We start from the raw sequence: 22460 nt of genomic DNA on the forward strand, positions 1-22460 counted from the left end.
AGCAGTTAGCTCCTGGAGGCTAGAGAGTGTTGTGTAGCTCTTGTAAAATGCCAGCATTGGGGCGCCTGGGTGGCTCAGTCGTTAAGCATCTGCCTTTGGCTCAGGGCGTGATCCCGGCATTCTGGGATCAAGCCCCACATCAGGCTCCTCTGCTGGGAGCCTGCTTCTTCCTCTCCCGCTCCCCCTGCCTGTGTTCCCTCTCTCGCTGGCTGTCTCTCTCTTTGTCAAATAAATAAATAAGATCTTAAAAAAAAAATGCCAGCATAGTGCCCACCAAACAAAGCAGGATCAATGCATGTTTATTGAGTTAAAATTCTCTATCATTACCTGTATCGTAATCTCAGATTTTTGATATAATTGACTATTTCTAAGTTTGCCATTAGGACAAACATAAAGGCCAAACATTTGCAGAAACCTCAGATGCCTAAATTGTATACATTTATTTTCTGCTTTTGCAGTGTAGAGATAAATAATGCATTTATTTTATATTTTGGTATTATATTCAGATTAGTATTTTCAAAGTAATCTGGAACTCAGTGGAACACATTTTATAAGCCAAATAGTAATGCTGTCCATTTCTCTTTAAAACTATTTCAAGGGGTACCTGGGTGGCTCAGTTGGTTAAGCATCTGCCTTTGGCTCAGGTCATGATCGAGCCCCACAAGGGGATCCCTGCTTGGCAGAGTGTCTGCTTCTCTTTCTCCCTCTGCCTGCTGCTCCCCCTGCTGTGTTCTTTCTCTTTCTCTTTCTCTCTTTTTCTTTCTCTCTCAAATAAAATGTTAAAAAAAGTATTTTAAAAAGTTGGTAGCATGATAAAGTTCGATAATACAGCTAGTTTAAAAATGAAGGAAAAGTAAATGATTTCAACTGAAATTCTCATAAGTGGCACTGACTGCTAATTTGATGATGCAGTTAGAAATACTGAAACTTGGGGCCTCTGGCAGGCTCAGTTAGTGGAGCATGCGACTCTTGATCTTGGGGTCATGAGTTTGAGCTCCGTGTTGGGGGTAGAGATTACTTAAATACATAAATAAACCTTAAAATACTGAAACTAATAAAATTTATAACTGCATAATTATATTACTAATCCCATGATTTAATTAGTGCAGTTTGATTTACTATGGGAAAAACCCATGAAGGGGTTTGATCTGCTGAATTATGAATAATCCCATTGAGGCTTCATATTTGTGGTTTCTCTTTTAAACAATACATCCCCATTGTCCTATCAATGGAGTTCAGGTTAAACAAAATGTGAAAATTAAACTCTTCGAGTTAAACAAGGGGGGAAAAAGGGTTGAGGAAAAGACTTGCTTGGGATTTTATTTAATAATTATTTTAAATTCAAAGGAATTAGAACAAGTTTACCTTACACTGAATGCCAGAGATTACTGTCAAATCGTTAGGATAAGCCTGTATTTCCCTCTTTCTCCTTTGATACAACTTAGTCAGCATTTAATAATGAATAGATCAGTGATAGGCAGGCATCCTGACATTTTGCCCAAGCCACCCCTTACGAGTAGCTACAGAAAGCATGTTTTATTTCAAGATTTCACTTCAAAAATTAATCATTCCTTTTTTAAAAGATTTCATTTATTTGAGAGACAGAGCACACACAAGTGGGGAGGAGAGGGAGAACTAGAAGATACCCCTGCTGAGCAGGGAGCCAGATGCAGGACTTGATCCCAGGGCCCTGAGATCATGACCTGAGCCGAAGTCAGACCGTTTTATCCTACCAACTATACCAGCACAAGTACACAAAATTCTATGCTTGCAGCATAATATCTGTTCAAATAAAAACACCAGAAACAATTAAAATGTGTCTCTGTTGACTCCAAATAAATCATGGTATAGCCACCCCAACATACTACACACTTGATACGACCATTAAGGGAACGAGGCCCTCTCCACGTGTATGTGGAATGATGTGCAAGATGCATTAAGTAAAAAGAGCAAGATGCAGGGGTACGTGCAGAGTATGTTCCCCTTTTGTAAAATAGCCTGTGAATGCAATCCAAGTTCACGTATTTTCCATTCAAATTGTTTGAAAGTCAAATCATAAGCACATTTAAGCGCCACTATCTAAAAGGTTCAAGTTTCCTTAAATCATCTTCTTTTGAATTCGTATTGTATTTGCCTTATGAGCTAATGAAGTATCTACAGTTTTCTTGAAATTCTTTACACCTTTATAAATGTGCAGAACTTTGATGGAAACTCCTTCCTAACTTCTCCCTCAATAGGAAGAGGTGTCCCTGCTTCGTTGGTTTCTCCTTCTCCCACCCCCGTCGCAAGACAGGGAGCATCCAGGAAGGAACATGGTGGAGGTGGGCAGAGACGGAGGGTCCCTGGCCGTGGTTGGCTCCTGGAGAGAGGAAGGGATCTCCTAACCAAGGCCCTTTAAATGATTGCTCCTTTCCCCTCTTAAAACAGAGGCCCTTCTTTCTTCTTGAAGAAAGGGTTTCCTGTTTCCCCTCCTCTATTGTGTTTTATTGGAGACAGCAGGCCTTAGAATTGGCACATCAGCAAACAAGCACATGTAGAAAAAGAAAGTTTCTCCAGGGTGAGGAGGCTGAAACTTGCAGACAAAAGGGAACTGAACAACAGACATCCTGGCAGTCGCCTTGTCAGGGAAGAACCAACCAAACCTTGTGTCTCCTTGGCTGAGCCCCTTGAAATTGAGCCACTTCCGGGAAGACAAAAACAACAAACGCTCTCGGACATCTGTGTTACTGAAGGAAACTTTGTGAACAGTTGATGAGTCATTGTCCTTCAGAGTACGTTAAACGCAGTGTTTTGTGATTTTTTTTTTTTTTTTTGATACAGACTTTAAGACTATTACAGAGTAAGTGGAAATTGGGACCACTTGCTTCCCCCTTCCCTGGTCTCGGATTTGCCAATGCCAAAGCTGGCAAATGAAAACTTAAAGCCACTTTAAATCTCATTTCTGTGTGTGTGTGTGTGTGTGTGTGTGTTTAACAATTTATCTCTACCCTCCTTCTAATCAACAGATTTAAGGAAAACAAAAAGGGAAATATTTACCTCACTAATAAGGGAAAGAAATAAAGTTATGAGAGAGGATTTGCAATTTTTATTTAATTATCTTAAAATCAAAGTAATTAAAACAAGTCTTCATGGCATTAAATAGTAGTTAAGATCCTTCAAACTGAGTAATTTGGAACAAAATCTGCATGTATTTGTCAACTGTATTTACAACACACACACACACACACACACACACACACACACATACCCCCTTTCTGATAACCATCCATTACTTTGCTCTGGTATTGTGTGGGAAATTTCCTTTATTGCTCAAGAGTTATTAACCATTTGGGTAGATACTAATTTATTTGAAGCTGTTTTTGAAAGTAGTAATGTAAGTCAATCTCATGATCACACCATGATTATGTGAGTTTGACGGTGAAGAACAAATTTCTTTAAAATTACTCTAGAATTGACCAACACTGTCTTACGTTTAGACAGTGTCTTCCTCTGATCACCTTGAAACAGGTCCCATTTCTGTCCCTTTAGAACACATACACACACAAACACACCCCCTCTAAGAGCACAATGCCAAAATTTATCTATACTTGTAACATTTCATGGTATCAAATGTTAAATTTTATTTCAAGGACTATCACAGCCTAGAGATAAATATAATCTAACCACTGAGATAGTACATTTCAGAAAATAAGCTAGTATTTCCATGATCAAGTTTAGATACCTATTGTCATTCCAAAAGCTGCTTGCATTCTAGAGTCTAGAATTAAAAGGGAAAGGGTTTAAGCATTTAGGAAGTATAAGCTGAAATTATTTATTTCAATTCAATATAGAATATTAAAGTCAAGATAATAATCAATGTGTACAAAAATTTACATAACAAAAGAAACAACAGACCATGCAGCACCTTTAGAAAAATAATTAAGCTTTTTTGCATTTACAGGTAAGTGCCACACTGAGAATTTACAACACAGTAATTTACTGCAATCAATGACAGGGTAGTTCCATAAAGAAACAAAGCTCTTACACTCCAGATTTTCAGAAGGTATTATTGGAATGCTTAATCATAACCACAGAATTTGTACATCCTTTAGGATTGAGCTGACAAAAGTCACACAAAGTTTTCATAGCATCTATTATAGAAAAGAGTCCATGGTGGTTGGACGGCTAGCTTAGTGTCTCTGACAGGTGTGGAGTCTGGAAGAGTTACTGGCTTGATGGTGATCGTTCTGTATCCGGCAAGACAGGCCCTCTCCACAGTAACAACGCTGGAATATCTCTAGCCCGTGGGAGCCTTTTCTCCTGTGCTTGGTGCACACTTGACCTTCTTTGAGTACAGGTTTACAGATCTTGGACCAGAAATGTCTAGCACAACACAGCCCTGTGGCACAGTCTGATGATCGGAGACAGACCGAACCTTCTTGTCCTGGAAAGGAGGAGACAGTAGGGAGAGTGCATGGTTACTGCCGGGTCTGCATTATTTCATGAAGAAAATCCCAAAGACACTTCTGACATGCTAACAAAGAATTAATGGTAAGGTCCTTTACCTTTGGTATGATAGAGTGTTGAAGACAGCGTCGTTCTTCTGGAATACCCATCCACGGTGCTGTGATCGTTACCAACGCTTTCAAGAATGGTTTCTTCGATTTCCTCTCGATGGAAATGATTGTGATCAGAAGGCATACATATTCCTAAGGAAGCAGGAGACAGCAGTAACACATTACAGCCAGTAGTTAACCACCAACAGCCTTGACCGTGGCGGTCTGTTATGCCTGCACCAACTTGAGATGTCGCGTTGTGGTAACATTATTTTAAACACAAGCCAAACTTCCTCCCTAGTGTTAATGCAAAACTCCCCAGATGGACAGAAGCATCAATGCGTGCACTGTGCAGTCATATGCAACATCCCCAATATAGCCATTTAAAATACTTTCCTACCAACTGTGGTAGTGGCAGTGAGATTTCTGCCCATGTTAATATCACCCTTGGGGTAAGAAATAAAACTAGTCACTTAAAAATCGTTTTTAAAAATAACTTCTCTGCCCTCGGTGCTATATGGGTACTGGCAGACCAAGTTAAGCAAAGGCAACACCAGCTGCCTGGAAGATTACAATCTCACCCACCAGTTACTTCACTGTATAATTTCTATATTACAGAGATTGAGTTTGGCTTCAAGTATTACTGGATCCTAAAGAGGGTCGCCACCCTCAAGCTTATTTCTGGAGACTTCTTTGGCTGTCTGAGCCTACCTCTTGGAGACATTAAATTTTAGTGGATCTGTGGTTCTGGACTGAAGACTTATTTTAAGGTAGCAGGAGGTGGAGACAGGGAGATGGATTCAGAGGCTAGGATGCAAATCCAGATCCCCCTTAAGGGTGGCCAGCACAGATAAATCAGTGTCTTCTGGCAGACACCAGTTTTAACAGGGATCAGGAGAGGGGGGCCTGGGTGGTAGAGCCATGGGAGACACTGTAAGAAAAACAGAGGGCAGCTAAAACCAGTGCTGGTTTCCTTGGGCTCTCTGTATAGTTTTCACCTTCTTCCCCATCTTTCTCAATTGATGTCAAGGTACTCCTGCACAAAGGTTCAGGGAAGGGTTCACTCTGTGTTAAGCCCTCCTGTTAGGCAGGCCAGGGGCACGGAGGAAGACAAGGCGCCCCACGACCTCCCAGATTAAACACTCTCAAGATTTCTGGGGAACCTTGCAGGATAAGCACCCATTCACAGGTGGCGCCTCAGGGTTAGCAAAGGCAGGAGCCTTTAACTCCCATCCGTAGGAGGCCAAATGCGGGACGCTTTGAATCAGAAAGGGAGCTACAGGACTCACCGTTTTTGCAGTAATTCCCGGGGCAGCACATAGCGTGACGCATGCAGCGTTTTCGGCGCTTCCTGCAGGCGAGACAGATTTGCGCGCCCGCGCCCCCTCCGCGGCTGGGGCTGGCGCAGTACTCCTCCGTGCTGCACTCCTCATCCTCAGCGCACGGGTACGGCTGCGGGGAAGGGCCAGGCAGAGGGTGAGGCACCTGCGCCTCCAGGTCCCCAAGCTCCCGGACCTGGACGCTCATCACCGGCCCTCTGCGTGCCCCTCTCCGAAGCTGCTGTGCCCAGGACTCCCAGAGGCAGACTTCCCGACTGAGCCCCCAACTCCACACACTCAACACGTTCTCCGTGCTCCCCCCCCCACCTGAGACCCCCTTCAGGGTCCCAGCGTCCCAGGCTCCCCGAGACCCTGCTCACCGGGTCGTTGTCAAAGGTCTGGTACTTGTTCCCGCCCTCGTAAGGAATCCCTGGAGCGGCGCTCACGGCGGAGCCCAGATGCCCGGCAGCGCCGCCCAGCGCCGGGGGCAGGTTCTTGATGGCATTTGAGTTGACGAGAACTGAGTTCAAGGTGGCGCTCACTCCGAGCTGAAGGTGACCGCAGAGGGCCACCGCTATCAGGGCGGCCAAGACCCGGGCGGCTCCCCCTGCGCCCAGGGCCGTCATCGCAGAAGTTGTCCGGGAAAGGTACCGAGACAAGGCAGGAATGTCCCTGTGCAAGGGTGGCCGCTGGAAGCCGCGCCGGCACGGCAGCAGTCCGGCCTCCGAGCGCCTCCCGCGGTCCCCGAGTCCCGACTGCAGGCGCAGCTCTGCGCCGCCACCGCCGCGTCTGCCGTCTTTATACCGCCGGCTCCGAGCATCCCGGCCCCTCCGGGGAGACAACAAAGCGAGGATGGGATTTCAAAGCGTTGGGAGGGGCTGGAGGGTGTGTGTGTGTACACGAGGGGGTGCTTGGCCCTCCCTACCCCGCCCTCCCCGGCGCAACCAGTCCCCTGGCCCAGCTCCCTTCGGGGCGCGGGTACCCGGGAGCGCGAGCGCGGACCGCGTCCACAGAGGCGCGCAGAGGGAGGAATCTGGGACCCCGGCGCCCGCCCCGCTGCAGCAGGGGTTGCACTCTCGGGCTCCGAACTACTTTTCAGAGCGGGATTGTAATGCTGTGCAAAACCACTTTCCTCCTGTCTCTCTTATGCCAGTCCGTACTCATTTATTGTGCACCGTTAAATAGCGTTCGGGGTGAAATAACAGCCCAACCGGTAATTCAAAGTCTCTCTCAAAACGCCCCGGCGAGAGGGCCAGGTGGCTGGTGCAAGTTGCAGATTAACTGAACTTTCAGACCCACGGTTTGCAGATTTAGAGAGAGGTCCTCAGTTTAAGTTGGTTCAGCTTTGCCCCCCTTTCCTTCCTCCACACCCCACCCCCATCCCGCCGCCACCGCGAGAAAAATGTGCAAAGAGAAGGAAATTTGCACATCAAACGAGGGTAAGAAGGAAGAAGAACTAATTCTCTTTTGATGGGAAGTTTAGAGAGGGAGGCGAGAGACTGGCGTTTGGAAATTAAATCAGGGGTGGAGGGGAGAGGGAAGTGACTATCGATAATCAAACTATTTAATGCCGCTCTTTGAATCCGAGCAGTCGCGCTAGGTCGATGAACTTGATTAGGCCGACTTGCGAGATCAAAGTGGCCAGAGCGAAACCGGTCAGAGTCCACGGGCTGGGTCGGTGGTCCTTCCCGGCTGGCCTTGCCCGGGGCGGAGGCGTTGGGGGGGGGGCGGTCAGCTCAGTGAGGGGAGCGAGCCTTAGAGCTCAGCGCCTAACTTGCCCTGAGTATTCCGGATCGCACAGCTGCCCCCAAGTCAGAGCGTCCTGGGACCAGGGAATAATACCCCTCCAGGGAGCTAAGACTAGCTGCACGAAAAGGAAAACTGAAAGTGAGCCAGAACGTGAGTGACTTCGACGTGATTTAGGTCCCTGTAGAAAAAGAATAAAGTCCCGCTGGCGTGTAAGAATGCTGTCCTGCTTATACAGTGGAAATTATTTAACAAACGAACGCCTCTGGAAAGCGTGGTGCCCTGGCCTTGGGCTACCCTCTACGTTGTGGCTCTTTGGGGGGTTGGGCGGTGGAGGCACAGTGAGTATAAATAGGAGACTGTCCTAATTATAGTAATAATAAAAGATTAAGTACCGCAATTACATAGTATCAGGAAATGGACAACTGCCATGAAACTTTGGAAAAGGAAGAGATGGTTGAATAATCACTGTTGAATAAGACTAGGATATATTAATTTTGTGCTCCCTCACCTCTGTGCTACTTAATACTCTGCATTCATGTAGGCCTGTATTCATGACCCGCACCATCACCAAGTACAGCCCAGGAGAGTCTTGAAGTCCTATAATCCTAAAGTTAGGAGGGGGAAGGGTTAAAAAAAAAGTTTGTAATGGTCTGAATTTTAGTTCCTTGGGTTTCAAAAGTCCTATTAAGAACATCTTCCAAACAATTCTTTAGTAATGCCTCTAATTGCACTGGTATTCCACCCGTCCCAAATCCCATCTGTCCTATGAAATTTCCTCTGGTTTATTGGTAATTCCTTCTTGAAATTCAAATATGGATTAAAGCCCACATATTTTTTTTTTAGGTTTATTATGAACACGTACAATGATCTAGACTTGGCTACAACTCTAGAAATTTTTGGCGTAAATTGAAACTTGGAAACAAAGGGGAAGCTGCTTATATATATTTTTTCTTTTTTTAAATGAGACTAACAAACAAGTCGAGGAACATTTTATTGAGAAGAAGTAATAAACCAGGTCTCTCTTGAGCAGATATGGCTCTACTGAAGTTGGTATAGATGGAGAGGTATTATAGGATAACAGGGTAAAGCTATAGGGGACTTTAGGTGTCATACTATCACTTGCAGCATATGATAGTGTCAATAATTGATGTGTTGAGTACCTTCACTGTAATAGGAAATCTGCAGTGTGTCTTAAATTGTTATGAATTTGAAATGCAGGGGAAGAATCCCCTGACCTCGGGGAGGGTAAAAATGTTTCTTCTTAGTCCTATTATCCTATTTAAATATTTCTAAAAATATGCTGTGCCACACTTCTGGCCAATCTCTTTTCCTCTTTTTGAAAGAGATGGTAATGTTGTTAACATATTTAACAAATTTACTTCATTAAGAGCTTGGATTCACAAATGAAACTATTGTCTGGGGCAAAAAAGAAAAAAATCTCATTAGCAAAAAAACAAACAAAACTTTAACAAAAAGACCTGTTGCCTAAATTCAATCTCAAATCCTGAATATGTATATCTGTCATGGTTGAGTCTGTTGTGTTAGTTAGGGGAGCTAAGTCAAGAGTAGGGTTTCAAGAGCAGACTGGATTCTGTCTCCTTCCCTACTTTCCATGCTGCTCCTGACTTTGTGATCTGAAAGCGAATAAAGAATTGGTGAATATCTGAGTTTCTACTATGTGCTAAGCAGGGAACTTGGTGCCCTGGGATCAAATGTGAGTGCTCAGGTCATCTTCAAATAACTGAGTTGGGGGAGGGGTGGCAAGTTATACAGAAGAGCACCCCCCAGGAAGGCCTTAGAGAGGGCCAAGTATGTAGGAAGCCAACTCTTGGTTCCAAGTGGGAAAAAGGATTTGTCTCAGTGGAGTTTCCATTTGAAAATCCTTACCATGATTGAGTTTCCTCCCTGGGAACAAAAGAGCAGGATTGGTAAGGAGGTTAACCTGGTGTTCATTGTGTTACCAGCAGCCAATTAAAATTCTGTGAAAGTCCATTATATGCAAAATGCTACTTTAGTGCCTCTGAGAGTATACCCTGCAGCCTTGAAGGCATTCCTGTCCTCAGAAAGCTTTCTGTCTATAAGCAGTTGGGAGAAGCAAATATTACATGGGAATGGGGGTAAACATTTTCCCCAAACAGGTCATATTTTGGCACACATGAGGTCATGGGGAAGACAGAAAAAGGTCCAGAAATGGTGACAACAAGCCTCAGGGCAGGGAGGGCTCTGATGACTCTCTGAGCTAAGTGGCAGAGGTGGGGGGAGTCAGGGCCACTGTATTTCATTTATTAAAAGTAGTGTATTTAGCTCTGGAGGGACCCCTAACTCCTATTTCATCTGCTGAAATATTCTCATAATGCATACAATAGGTTTGCTATATTAGATTTTTAAATAGCTGGAGTATGCGAACCGATGTGGAATCAAACCTCCTAGCTCATTGATGGCGTGGGAGCGTGTGCATTCCTCACATTGTAAGCACTGAGCACCCAGCACAGAATACTCCTCACTGTCTTCATCTGCCAGGAAGCCCACAGAAACACTGTGCCTAGTTGCAAATGATCTCTCCATCTCTGTCATTTCAGATTCTTCTGTGACTGCTGCATGTTTAATTCCCTCCCTTCTTTCCTCCTCCCCTCCCTCCCTTCCCTCTTTCTTTCATTCTTTCTCTTTGTTAAATCAAAGAAAGCAGATCTGTTACCATTTAATTGTACTTTACTAGGAAAACGTTAAATAAGTGTCATTCCTTATGGTGACTGTTGTCAACATTTATGCTGGTACGGATCTTAAATTTATAGTAGGAATTCCTCATTCCTGAGTTTAGTAAAAAAAAAAAATAAATAAATAAAAATGTTAAGACTTCCTCATTGGCCTTTAAAAGATTTTGGTCTTAATGCTTTTCATGATGTTTAAAAGGGCTTTTAGACCAGGCCCATGTTAAGACTCCCCAGAGACTGGGTTAGGCTTTTCTGCCCTCCTCAGTACAAAGAGAAGGCAAGATTTGACAATGCTTATGTTTATTTGGTCAGTGGAGATGGCCAGCCCAGATAAATCAGGCTCCCTGGTAGCTTTCCAACCTAGCTCAGAAAATGGGTTTCACAGCAGCAAGACATTAAAAACTAATCTGAGGGGGCGCCTGGGTGGCACAGCGGTTAAGCTTCTGCCTTCGGCCCAGGGCGTGATCCCGGCGTTATGGGGTCGAGCCCCACATCAGGCTCCTCCACTATGAGCCTGCTTCTTCCTCTCCCACCCCCTGCTTGTGTTCCCTCTCTCTCTGGCTGTCTCTATCTCTGTCGAATAAATAAATAAAATCTTAAAAAAAAAAAAAAAAACTAATCTGAGAGTAGAGCCCAGGACCCAGAAACTTTTGACGAAAAACCGCAGAGGATCTCTTCTGATGTCCTGACACAGAGAGAGGGCTGCGGTATATAGTTACAGAAACTGCAAAATGGTCCCCTTAGCATCCCTTCTAAAGGATTTGACATTTCCAACCATAAATATTGGCCAATGGCAGCAGAAAGCAGGATACAAGATCCTTTTAAAACAGACTCCAGACCTAGAGAAATGTCATTTTCCCTCATGTCTCTCAATTCCTATTATTGCCTCCTTTATAATGCAGGTGCTCTCCGAGGATGGTGGCCAGGAAAGGTATTTTGCCATGGGATCAGGAGACTGGGGCTGGGATTCTGTGTACTGGGGACTTCTGTGACAACCTAAAACGTGGCAGCTTGTTCAAGCCATTTAATTCTAGTGTTGGTGTTGGTCTTTCATTTATAAAATGGAAGTGGGAGGTGGAGAGGCCCCTCTGACTAGGCAAGCCTCTCTCTCTCTCTCTCTCTCTCTCTCTCTCACTTAAAAAAAAAAAAATCACTGCCAGGATAAGGACTTTTATATTCTGATTAATATCCTGTAAGAGGCCCATTTTTCAGGCAGCCTAAAGTAATACTAGTGACATCAATGCTGTATTTTGATTTTGAATAAGTGTTTTCAAAGAAAACAAGAGCTTAAATCTCTTAAAATAAGTGAATACTTGAATCAGGTTTTTTTTTTTTTTAAAAGATGGAGCTATACACATGTATTTTTTTCAAATTTTTTAAAATTTTTAAAAAAGATTTTATTTATTCATTTGAAAGAGAGAGAGCACAGAGGGAGAGTAAGAGGGAGAAGCAGACTCCCCACTGATCAGGGAGCTGGAGGCAGGGACCCTTGGGACCATGACCTCAGCCTAATGCAAACACTTAATCCACTGAGCCACCCAGTCGCTCCCAAGTATATTTCTAAATTAAGTCAGATGTTCTAGGAGAAAATGTAGTAAATACAGAAAAGTCCAAAACCAAAAATAAGTGACAGGTGCAATTTCATCACTGTTAATTTGTAGTTCTACCCTCAAGCTCATATCCACGGAGAGCAAGCACACGCCAGAGAGTAGGAAATTATTTGCCTTCACAAAACTGACCCTAATGCTTTAGAGCTGAATTTTTCCAACCATCCCTAGATTTCAAACTAGGGAGTTGGAATGCGACCCAGAGGTGGAAAACAAAGCAGGACCTGGAAAGCTCTTTAGTGTTCCAAGACCCTGTTTTAGACCCCAAGGGACCGTGGAGGTAGGCCAGAAGCAGAACTGTGGTGGGAGAGAAGGATGTGTAATCCAGGCCAGGTTCACCACCACCCTCAAGGCAAGCTGGGGGCCACCTGTGTGCGCACCCACTCCCTGCATCCCAGCTGCGTGTGCATCCCTCCCTGCACCCCCGTGAGCGTGCACCCATTCCTGCACCCCCACTCTGCATGCACCAATCCCTGCACCTCAGATGCGTGCACACCGCTCCTGCTCCCCTCGCTGAGCAGGGACCCCCCCACCCCGGCTTTGCATGCCCCCACTCCTGCACCCCCACTCTGTACACACCAATCCCTGCACCCCCCCCGCTGCGCATGTACCCGCTCCCTGCACACCCCCTCACCCTGCGCAGCCCGGGGAGGCCCCAGCCGGAGGCCTGCAGCGGCGCACGTGTGCCCGCAGGCTGCTGATGGCTCTTTGCGCCGTGCAGTCACGACCCGCTGCCCGCGCACAAGGGTGGAAAACCGAGCTTGTCTAGGGACTCGCTTTGATGAGTGAAGATCAAACAGCCCGGGGACCCCTGTCCTAATCAGCCTTGAGCCGGGATGGCATTTTCACAAACAGTCCGTTTGCTGGGCTTTGAGCAGACTTCGTGCTCAGCACATTCATGGGGCTGCTGCGGCTCGGCTCGCAAAGCCGTTCACACTACAATGGTGCAGTTGGTTTGTTGTGTCAGTTCATGGGCAAATAAATAAAGGGCCTTTCCGACTTAATTAAAGAGGGGTAGGAGGAAAGGCGACGGAGGGGAAGATTAAAGCTCTGAGGGACATCAGGCTCCGCTGTGTCCTCAGTTTCTGGCCTTCAGTGGGGGAAACCCCGCTCTTCTGGTGCCCCCTGGTGGAATTTCCGTAGAAGTTCTTCGTAGGGAAGCTAAAATGATTTAGGAACCCTATAATTTAACTCTCCAGAAATATGATTTTCCGGGTTCAGTTACTTATATACTGTATAGCCTTTTCACTTTGCTGTGCTCCAACCTCTTCGAGGTTGAGTGTTCTCTTGTTCTTAATGTTCTACACAATGCTTTGTTCATGGAATAATTTATTTCTTCATAAGTGACAATTAAAAAGAGAACTGGGATCCAACATGTAGGTTCTCAAGTTTATGTCTATGTAGTTCCACTGCAGTTGAAAGGCTCTCTGTGGCGTTCCCAGATAAAAATGTCAAGGTCTCCGGATTATTAGAAATATATTATTGGGAAATTCTAGCCCAAACAAATCGTAGACAAGACCATCCATGTGTAATTATCCATGGAGAATAAAAATATAAGAGAATATTATTCATCTCTTTGAGAAACTATTAATCATTCCAGGTTTAAGATACAAAGCTATAATCGCAGGTGAAATAAGTTATAAGACGCTATTTAATACTTCCATTTCTTTAGAGCCAACATGCACAAGTAGAAAAAGCAGAAAAATTAGTAAAATAACATACTGGAAGTTTAATATATGTATCTGTTAAAATTATCAGTTGTATTGTTATTGCATGGTTATTATTTTGCAGCTAATAATTCTAAACTACTCCCAAGGTTTTTCTTATAGCTCATTTTTCTTAAAGAGAAGTCCTCACAGAAAACAAAACCAAACCAAAAATGTTTCTCTGCAATTAGGATATCTTTTAAAGAATAAAGGATTCTGAAAGATATGTGAGAATGTTATTTCTAAACATTCAATTCAATAAGTATTTTTATGTACTAAATTAATTGCTATAGGTTAGATGCTAAGTATAAAATTGTATACTATTGTTTTAGTACTATAGTGTACAATATATAAGAATGACTTTACAGGGGCGCCTGGGTGGCACAGCGGTTAAGCGTCTGCCTTTGGCTCAGGGCGTGATCCCGGTGTTGTGGGATCGAGCCCCACATCAGGCTCCTCTGCTGTGAGCCTGCTTCTTCCTCTCCCACTCCCCCTGCTTGTGTTCCCTCTCTCGCTGGCTGTCTCTCTCTCTGTCAAATAAATAAATAAAATCTTTTAAAAAAATGACTTTACAACCAGAGAAAGACAATTATATTATCTCACTGATATGTGGAATTTAAGAAACAAAACAGAGGATCATAGAGGAGGAGAGGAAAAAATAAAACAAGACAAAACCAAAGAGGGGGACAAACCATGAGAGATTCCTAATCATAGGAAACAAACTGAGGGTTGTTGGAGGGGGTGAAGATGGAGAGATGGGGTAACTGGGTGATGGACATTAAGGAAGGCACATGATGTAATAACCACTGGGTATTATATAAGACTGATGAATCACAGACCTGTACCTCTGAAACCAATACTACACTATATGTTAATTAATTTAATTTAAATTAAAAACAATTTTTTTAAAAAGAACGACTTTAAAGAAGCAAATTAACCTCAAGCTTTTTCATAATGCCATTGTTTTGATTAGACCCTGCCCACCTTTTTTGATTGAGCTATATTCTCTACCATTTTCTTTTCACATTATTACTTCTATCCAGCTGATGCTATTTATAAGAAAAGCAGTCTTCAGGCAAGCTCTATGTTTAACAGTGCATTTTGCAAATATCAGTAGCTTTGTAGATTCCACTTAGCCACAAACTTAGAAGGTATGAAAGTGTCAAAGAGTCTAATGGCTAATGAGCTTTCTACCACAAGTTGGTCCCCTACCCCTTTCTGTTAATATCATTTACTATGATCATTAGCATTTGCCGATAATTTTAGGAGGGGACTGTTGGCTAGAGCTGTGACATCTAAGGGTCTAAAGCATGCAGCTTGCTCTGTTTTTATAGATCTTGATTTCTAGGCAAAGTCCTAAATTTATTTGGAAAATTACGTTGCTATGGTTTTATTAATAGATGAGGTTAGAAAAACAAATAAGTAAGTAAATAAGTGGAGCTTTTACTTGTAAATGTGTAAGAGACAAGAGAGAAAATAATAGAATCCTTCCCTGTTTTGTAGGCAATAAAAAGCAAGTATCAGTCAATAGGTGTTTATTTTTCTGAAAAAGAGTATTAAGAACTCTGCAGTTCTCGCATTCTTGAACTGTTGTGTAGGTAACAAACAAACAAAACAACCCTGAGGATACATGTTAAAATGCAGGTTCCCCGATCTCTCTCTTCGCTCTTTTGATTGATTGCAGAGGTGCGGGGTCAGTTTAGTGACTCATGGTTTTTTGTTTGTCTGTTTTGTTTTGTTTTGTTTTGTTTTTTAAAGGTTTTGTTCATTTATTTTAGACAGAGGGAGAGGGAGAAGCACACTTCCCGGTGAGCAGAGAGCCTGATGCAGGGCTGGATCCCAGGACCCCAGGATCATGACCTGAGCCGAAGGCAGATGCTTCCCGGACTGAGCCACCCAGGCGCCCTAGTGTCTCCTGTTTTAACACTCTCTCCAGGCCAAGTGTAACACAGGTCATCTTTAGGCTATGCTTTGCAAAATTTCACCAGCAATCCTCAGTTCCCACCAACCTGGTCTGTCACCTTTCAAACTCCAAATTCCTCATTTTCTGCCTCTGGTTAAAAGTTAATTCCAGGGGCGCCTGGGTGGCGCAGTCAGTTAAGCCTCTGACTCTTGGTTTCACTCAGGTACTGATCTCAGGTCCTGGCACCGAGCCCCACATTGGGCTCCACACTCCATGCAGTCTGCTTGAGATTCTCTCTCCCCCTCTGCCTCTCTTGCTTGTGCTATCTCTCTCTCTCTCTAAAATAAATAAATAAAATCTTCCAAAAAAAAGTTAATTCCAAATTCAGTGTTTCCCCAAACTTTGGAAAGCTAGGTTAACATCTCCTCACCCCAGACACGACACTACACATATACCCATCTTCTCAGAGCTCTGCTCCTCGTTCCCATTCTGTATGTCTGTTGCAGACCCCAGGAATATTTATTATTATATTTTAATGTCCCAGATGATTCTGATGCAGAGCTAGGTTTGGGACAGATCGCCCTTGCTCAGACTTCCTGATCGAAAGAATTAGCAGGAGGGCTTGTGAAATTGGATGCCGAGCATTAACGGTGTGCTGGTAACCCGTGAAGAAGCAGCACTTTAAAAAATGCATAAATATATATGCACAGACATATGCATGTTGTAAATTTTACTGATATACAGGATATGCAGCACACAATTTGCAATTAATAAAATATATTCATTATTGCAATATCCTATAGCCAGTTGATTCTTACAGACGTTTTTACTGGTTTTTGCTGAACTCTTGTATTCCTAGCAAACACACCGTGTGATTCAGCCAGGATTTGACAAAGGAGATTGCATCATGGTCTATGTGCTTTTTACTAATTAATCTGTTATTAAATCTGATGCATAACCCACTGTTAAACTATTCTTACCCCCGTACAAATTATATTTGTTAAACTAAAGCTACCTTCTGCTTCAGTTTTAACCCAGCCTTGAGTTTTCGTGTCTGCCGATTTCTATGACTCCCACTGTGGTTAAATTCAAGGGGGAAATGTGATTCCACTAACCACATAGGCGCGAAGCAGGCTCAGCCTGATGAAATTTTCCCACCCTCCAGATACAAGCGACACAAACGACCCCGAGGGCTTAGATAAAGACCAGGACGTGATGGGTTGTGCATATTTACCACCTATGTTTCAAACATCATTTATTTAGTTGGAAGCTGATGTGCCTTCACTTTTAAAAAGGGCAATTCCTGGGCATTGACTTCTAGTTCCCTTGTCCCGGGTGGTCCTTAAACCAAAGTTGAGCTTCCCCAGACTGTTTTCCCCAGACAATCATAGCTTCAGTGACCCTTTTGCTTCTCATAGTTCCTACTTCCCTTGGATTTGGGCTTAGTTTTTTCTTAGTCTCTTGTCAACTCTTGGAGACATTTAAGAAGAAAATTATATATATATATCATATATCATATCATATATATATCATTTTATATATCATATGAGATATATCATATATAATATATAAATATATATCACGTATCACATATATATTATGTATATTATATATATAATATATATAATATACATAATATATATAATATATATAATTTTTTTCTGTTGAATAAATATATATATTATATATATTTATTCAACAGAAAAAAATTTTTTAAGAGGGTTGGTCCAAATAACCTATTATTTCCCCAGAAATGAAAATTATTTAACTTTAAGAAAAAAATATGTAAATGTTTACAAACTGTGTTCTTAGGCAGTTTCATTAATCCTTGTTTGTGAGACTCATCTATATTAAGTTTAGTTAATATGTTTCTTTTCACATCAGTATAATATTCCATTGTTCAAGTATGTTAGATTTAATGGCCCATTGTCCATGTGATGAATATTTGAATTTCTAATTTTTTTTTGCTATTTCAAAATACTTATGTGGGCATCCTTACATGTATCTCCTTGTGAACATGTGTAGAATTTTTTTCTGAAAAAATATGCCAATGTGGGGTTGTTGAGTTGTAGACTATGAACATTTTCAACTTTATTAAACAATGCAAAATTGTTCTACGAAGTTGTAATAATTCACATTGTACCAGCAGGATATAAACTTTACATTGCTATATATTTTAACCAACATTTTAAAAATTTTATTATTTTAATCTGTAAATCTGATAGGTGGAAATGGCTTCTTTTAATTTTTCAATGTACATGAGATGGACTATATAGGCATCTATTTCTATATTACTATTCTCTGGAAGAGAAGACTTGACCAGACTTCTTAGGCTGTATAAGAAACACAGAAATAGTACAGGAAATTACAGGCTACTCTCTTGAGGCTATAGACACAAATATCTGAAATATAACCATGCTAAATCAAAAATACCAATGTATTAAAAATGCATTTCGTGACAAAGTAGTGTTCATATGAAGGAAGCACAGGTGTGTTTTTTTTCCTTTCCTTATGAGAAATGCACTCTTTAATCTCCATCACCTATTTCACCCATCCCCCATGCCCCTGCCCCTCCCTTCTGACAACCATCAGTTTGTTTTCTAGAGGTAAGAGTCTGTTTCTTGGTTTCTCTTTCTCTCTCACTCACTTGCTCATTTGTTTTGTTTCTTAAATTCCACATATGAGTGAAATCATCTATTTGTCTTTCTCTGACTAGCCTATTTCGCCTAGTATTATACTCGGCTAGCTCTACTCATGCAGTTGCAAATGGCAAAATTTCATTCTTTTTGATGGCTGAGTAATATTCCATTGTGTATATATACCACATCTTCTTTATCCATTCATCAGTCAATGGACACTTGGGCTTTTCCATAATTTGGTTATTATAGCTAAGGCTGCTATTAACATAGGCATGCATGTATTGTTTCCAATCAGTGTTTTTATATTTTTTGGTTGAATACCCAGCAGTATGATTACTGTATCATATGGTATTTCTGTTTTTAATTTTTCAAGGTACCTCCATACTGTTTTCCACCATGGTTTTCACCAGTTTGCATTCCCACCAACAGTGCATGAGGGTTCCTTTTTCTCCACATACTTGCCGATGCTTGTTTCTTGTGTTTTTGTATTTTAGCCTTTCTGAAACGTATGAGGTGATATTTCATTGCGGTTTTAATTTATATTTCCCTGATGAGTGATGTTGAACAGCTTTTCATGTGTCTGTTGGCCATTTGGATGTCTTCTCTGGAGAAATGTCTATTCATGTCTTCTGCCCATTTTTTAATTGGATTGTTTATTTTTGGGGTTTTGTACACATTCTTTGTGTGTTTTGGATACTAACTCTTTATTGGATATGTCATTGGCAAATATCTTCTCCCATTCAGTAAGTTGCCTTTTACTTTTGTTGATTGTTTCCTTTGCTGTGCAGAAACTTTTTATGCAGTCCCCGTAGTTTATTCTTGCTTTTGTACCCCTTGCCTCAGGAGACATATCTAGAAAAATGTTGCTACAGCCAATGTCAGATTACTACCTGTGCTTTCTTCTAGGATTTTAATGGTTTCAGGTCTCACATTTAGGTGTTTAATCCATTTGTGGTCTATATTTGTGTCCGGTGTAAGAAAGTGGTCTAGTTTCCTTCTTTTGCATGTAGCCATCCAGTTTTCCCAATGCCATTTTTTGAAGAGACTGTCTTTTTCTCATTGTGTATTCATTGTATATTCATACCTCCTTCGTTGAAGATTAATTGACTTATAATTGTGGGTTCATTTCTGGGTTTTCTATACCGCTGAGCTATGTGTCTATTTTTATGCCACTACTGTACTATTTTACTTAGTACCACTTTGTAATATAATTTGAAATCAGGAAATGTGATACCTCTAGTTTTTTTTTTTCTTTTTTCTTTTCAAAATTGCTTTGGCTATTCAGGGTCTTTGTGATCTCACACAATCTTAGGGTTGTTCTAGTTATGTAAAAATGCTGTGTTTTGATAGGGATTGCATTATATCTGCAGATTGCTTTGGGCAATATAGACATTTTAACAGTATTCTTCTAATCCTTGAGCATGGAATGTCTTTTTTTTTTTTTTTTTAGCATTGTCTTGAATTTCTTTCATCAGTGTTTTATAGATTTCAGAGTATAAGTCTTTCACCTCTTTGGTTAGCTTTATTCCTAGATATTTTCTTGTTTTTGGTGCAACTGTATATGGGATTCTTTTCTTAATTTCCCTTTCTGTTGCTTCATTGTTAGAGTATAAGGATGCAACAGATTTCTGTATATTGATTTTGTATCCTGCAACTTTACTGTATTCACTTATTCTAACAGTTTTTTGGTGAAGTACTTAGGGTTTTCTATATATAGTATCATGTCATCTACAAATAGTGAGAGTTTTATTACTTATCCATTTGGATGCCTTTTATTTCTTTATGCTGTCTAATTGCTGCAGCTAAGACTTGTAGTCCTATGTTGAATAAAAGTGGTGAGAGTGGACATCCCTGTCTTTTTCCTGGCCTTAGGGGAAAAGGTCTCAGTTTTCCTCCATTTAGAATAATATTTTCTGTGGGTTTTTCACATAGGACCCTACTATGTTGAGACATTTTCTGTCTAGAAGATTTTTATGAATGGATGCTGTACTTTGTCAAATCCTTTTTTGATCTATTGAAATGATCGCATATTCTTATCCTTTCTCTTATTGATGTGATGTATTATGTTGATATTTTGTGAATATTGAAGCACCCTTACATCCTGGGAATAAATTCCACTTGATCATGGTGTATGATTTTTTATATGTATTGTTATATTTAGTTTGCTAACGTTGAGGATTTTTACATCTATATTCATGAGAGATATTAGCCTAGAGTTCTCTATTTTAGTGGGGTCTTCATCTGGTGACGGTATCAGGGTAATGTTGGCTTCATAGAAGGAATTTGGAAGTTTTCCTTCCTCTTCTATTTTTTGGAAATAGGTTGAGAAGAATAGGTACTATTCTTTAAATATTCGGTACGATTCACCTGTGAAGTCGTCTGGTTCTGGACTTTGGTTTGTTGGGAGTTTTTGATTATGGATTCAATTATATTGCTGGTAATTGGTCTGTTCAAATTTTCTATTTCTTCCTGCTTTGCTTTTGGGAAGTTATATGCTTCTAGGAATTTATCCATTTCTTCCAGGTTGTCCAATTTGTTGGCATGTAGATTTTCATAATATTCTGTTAAAATTGTTTGTATTTCTGTGGTGTTCATTGTTATTTCTCCTCTTTCAGTAGTGATTTTGTGTATTTGGGTCCTCTCTTTCTCTCTTTATGAGTCTGGCTAGAGGTTTATCAATTGTGTTGATCTTTTGAAAGAACCATCTCCTGGTTTCATTGAACTGCTCTATTGTCTTTTTTTTTTTCCTATGTCATTTTTTTCCTGCTCTAATCTTTATTATTTCTTTTCTTTTGCTAGGTTTGGTTTTTTAATTTATTTATTTATTTATTTATTTATTTATTTATTTATTTATTTATTTATTTTTATTCATCTTTTCCTAGCTCCATTAGGTATAATGTTAAGCTGTTTGAGACTTTTCTTGCTTCTTGAGTTAGGCCTGTATTACTATAAACTTCCCTCTTATAACCACTTTTGCTGCACCCCACAGATTTTGAACTGCTGTGTTTTCATTTGCATTTGTCTCCATGCAATTTTTTATTTCTTTTTTGATTTCTTGGTTGACTCATTCATTGTTTCGTAGCATGTTATTTAATCTCCACGTGTTTGTGCTCTTTCCAGATTTTTTTCTTGTGGTTGATTTCTAGTTTCATAGTGCTGTGGTCAGAAGAGATGCATGGTATGACTTTGATCTTTTTGAATTTGTGAGACTTGTTTTGTAGCCTAACGTGTGATGTGATCTGGAGAATGTACTGTGTGCACTTGAAAAAAAATATGTATTCTGCTGTTTTAGGATGGAATGTTCTGAATGTCTGTTAAATCCATCTGGTCCAGTGTGTCATTCAAACTGTTTCCTTGTTGATTTTCTGTTTGAATGATCTGTCCATTGATATAAGTGAGGTGTTAAAGTCTCCTGCTATAGTTATATTACTATCAATTATTACCTTTATACTTGTTATTAACTGCTTTATGTATTTGGGTGCTCCCATCTTGGGTGCATAAGTGTGTGCAATTGTTATATCCTCTTGTTGGATTGTCCCCTTTATTATAATATAGTGCCCTTCTTTGTCTCTTGTCCAACATAAGTATTGCTACCCTGGCTTTCTTTTGGTATCCATTTGCATGGTAAATGATTCTCCATCTCCTCACTTCCAATCTTCAGGTGTCTTTAGGTCTAAATGAGTCTCTTGCAGGCAGCATGTAGATGGGTTTTGGTTTTTTATCCACTCTGTCATTGTATGTCTTCTGATTGGAATGTTTAGTTCATTTACACTCAAAGTGATTGTTGATAGATACGTATGTAGTGTCATTTTGTTATTTGTTGTTTTTGTAGTTCTCTGTTACTTTCTTCACTTGGTGTCTTCTCTCACAGTTTGTTGGCTTTTTTAAGGGATGTCCTTGGATTCCTTTCTCTTTATTTTTTGCATATCTATTACGGGTTTTTGATTTGTGGTTACCATTAGGTTTGTGTATAACATCCACTGCAAATAGCAGTCTATATTAAGTTGATGGTCACTTAAGTTTAAACCCATTCTTTACTCCTTTCCTATAAAATATGACACCACATACCCCCACATCTTAGGTATGTCATGTCATATTTTATATCCTTTTATTTTATGAATCCCTTGACTGATTTTTACAGAAATACTTATTTGTACTACTTTTGTGTTTTTTATTTTTCATAATCTCCCTTATGGTCTTTCCTTTCCACTCAAAGAGTCCCCTCTAATATTTCTTACAGTATGGTTTAGTGGTCATGAACTCCTTTAGTTTTTTGTGTATCTGGGAAACT

At 41.0% G+C, this 22460-nt stretch overlaps 1 protein-coding gene across 1 annotated transcript; it reads right to left on the minus strand.

The window, feature by feature from the left end:
* Positions 1-3336: 3336 nt before the first annotated feature.
* Positions 3337-6656, minus strand: DKK1 (dickkopf WNT signaling pathway inhibitor 1). The gene is given in 4 exon segments (NM_001304925.1): positions 3337-4423; positions 4545-4688; positions 5825-5987; positions 6235-6656. Coding segments are annotated over 4 exon segments (807 nt in total). The 5' UTR covers positions 6481-6656; the 3' UTR covers positions 3337-4169.
* Between the last annotated feature and the right edge of the window lie 15804 nt (positions 6657-22460).

Source organism: Ailuropoda melanoleuca, chromosome 6, assembly GCF_002007445.2.
Source record: "Ailuropoda melanoleuca isolate Jingjing chromosome 6, ASM200744v2, whole genome shotgun sequence".
NCBI lineage: Eukaryota > Metazoa > Chordata > Mammalia > Carnivora > Ursidae > Ailuropoda > Ailuropoda melanoleuca.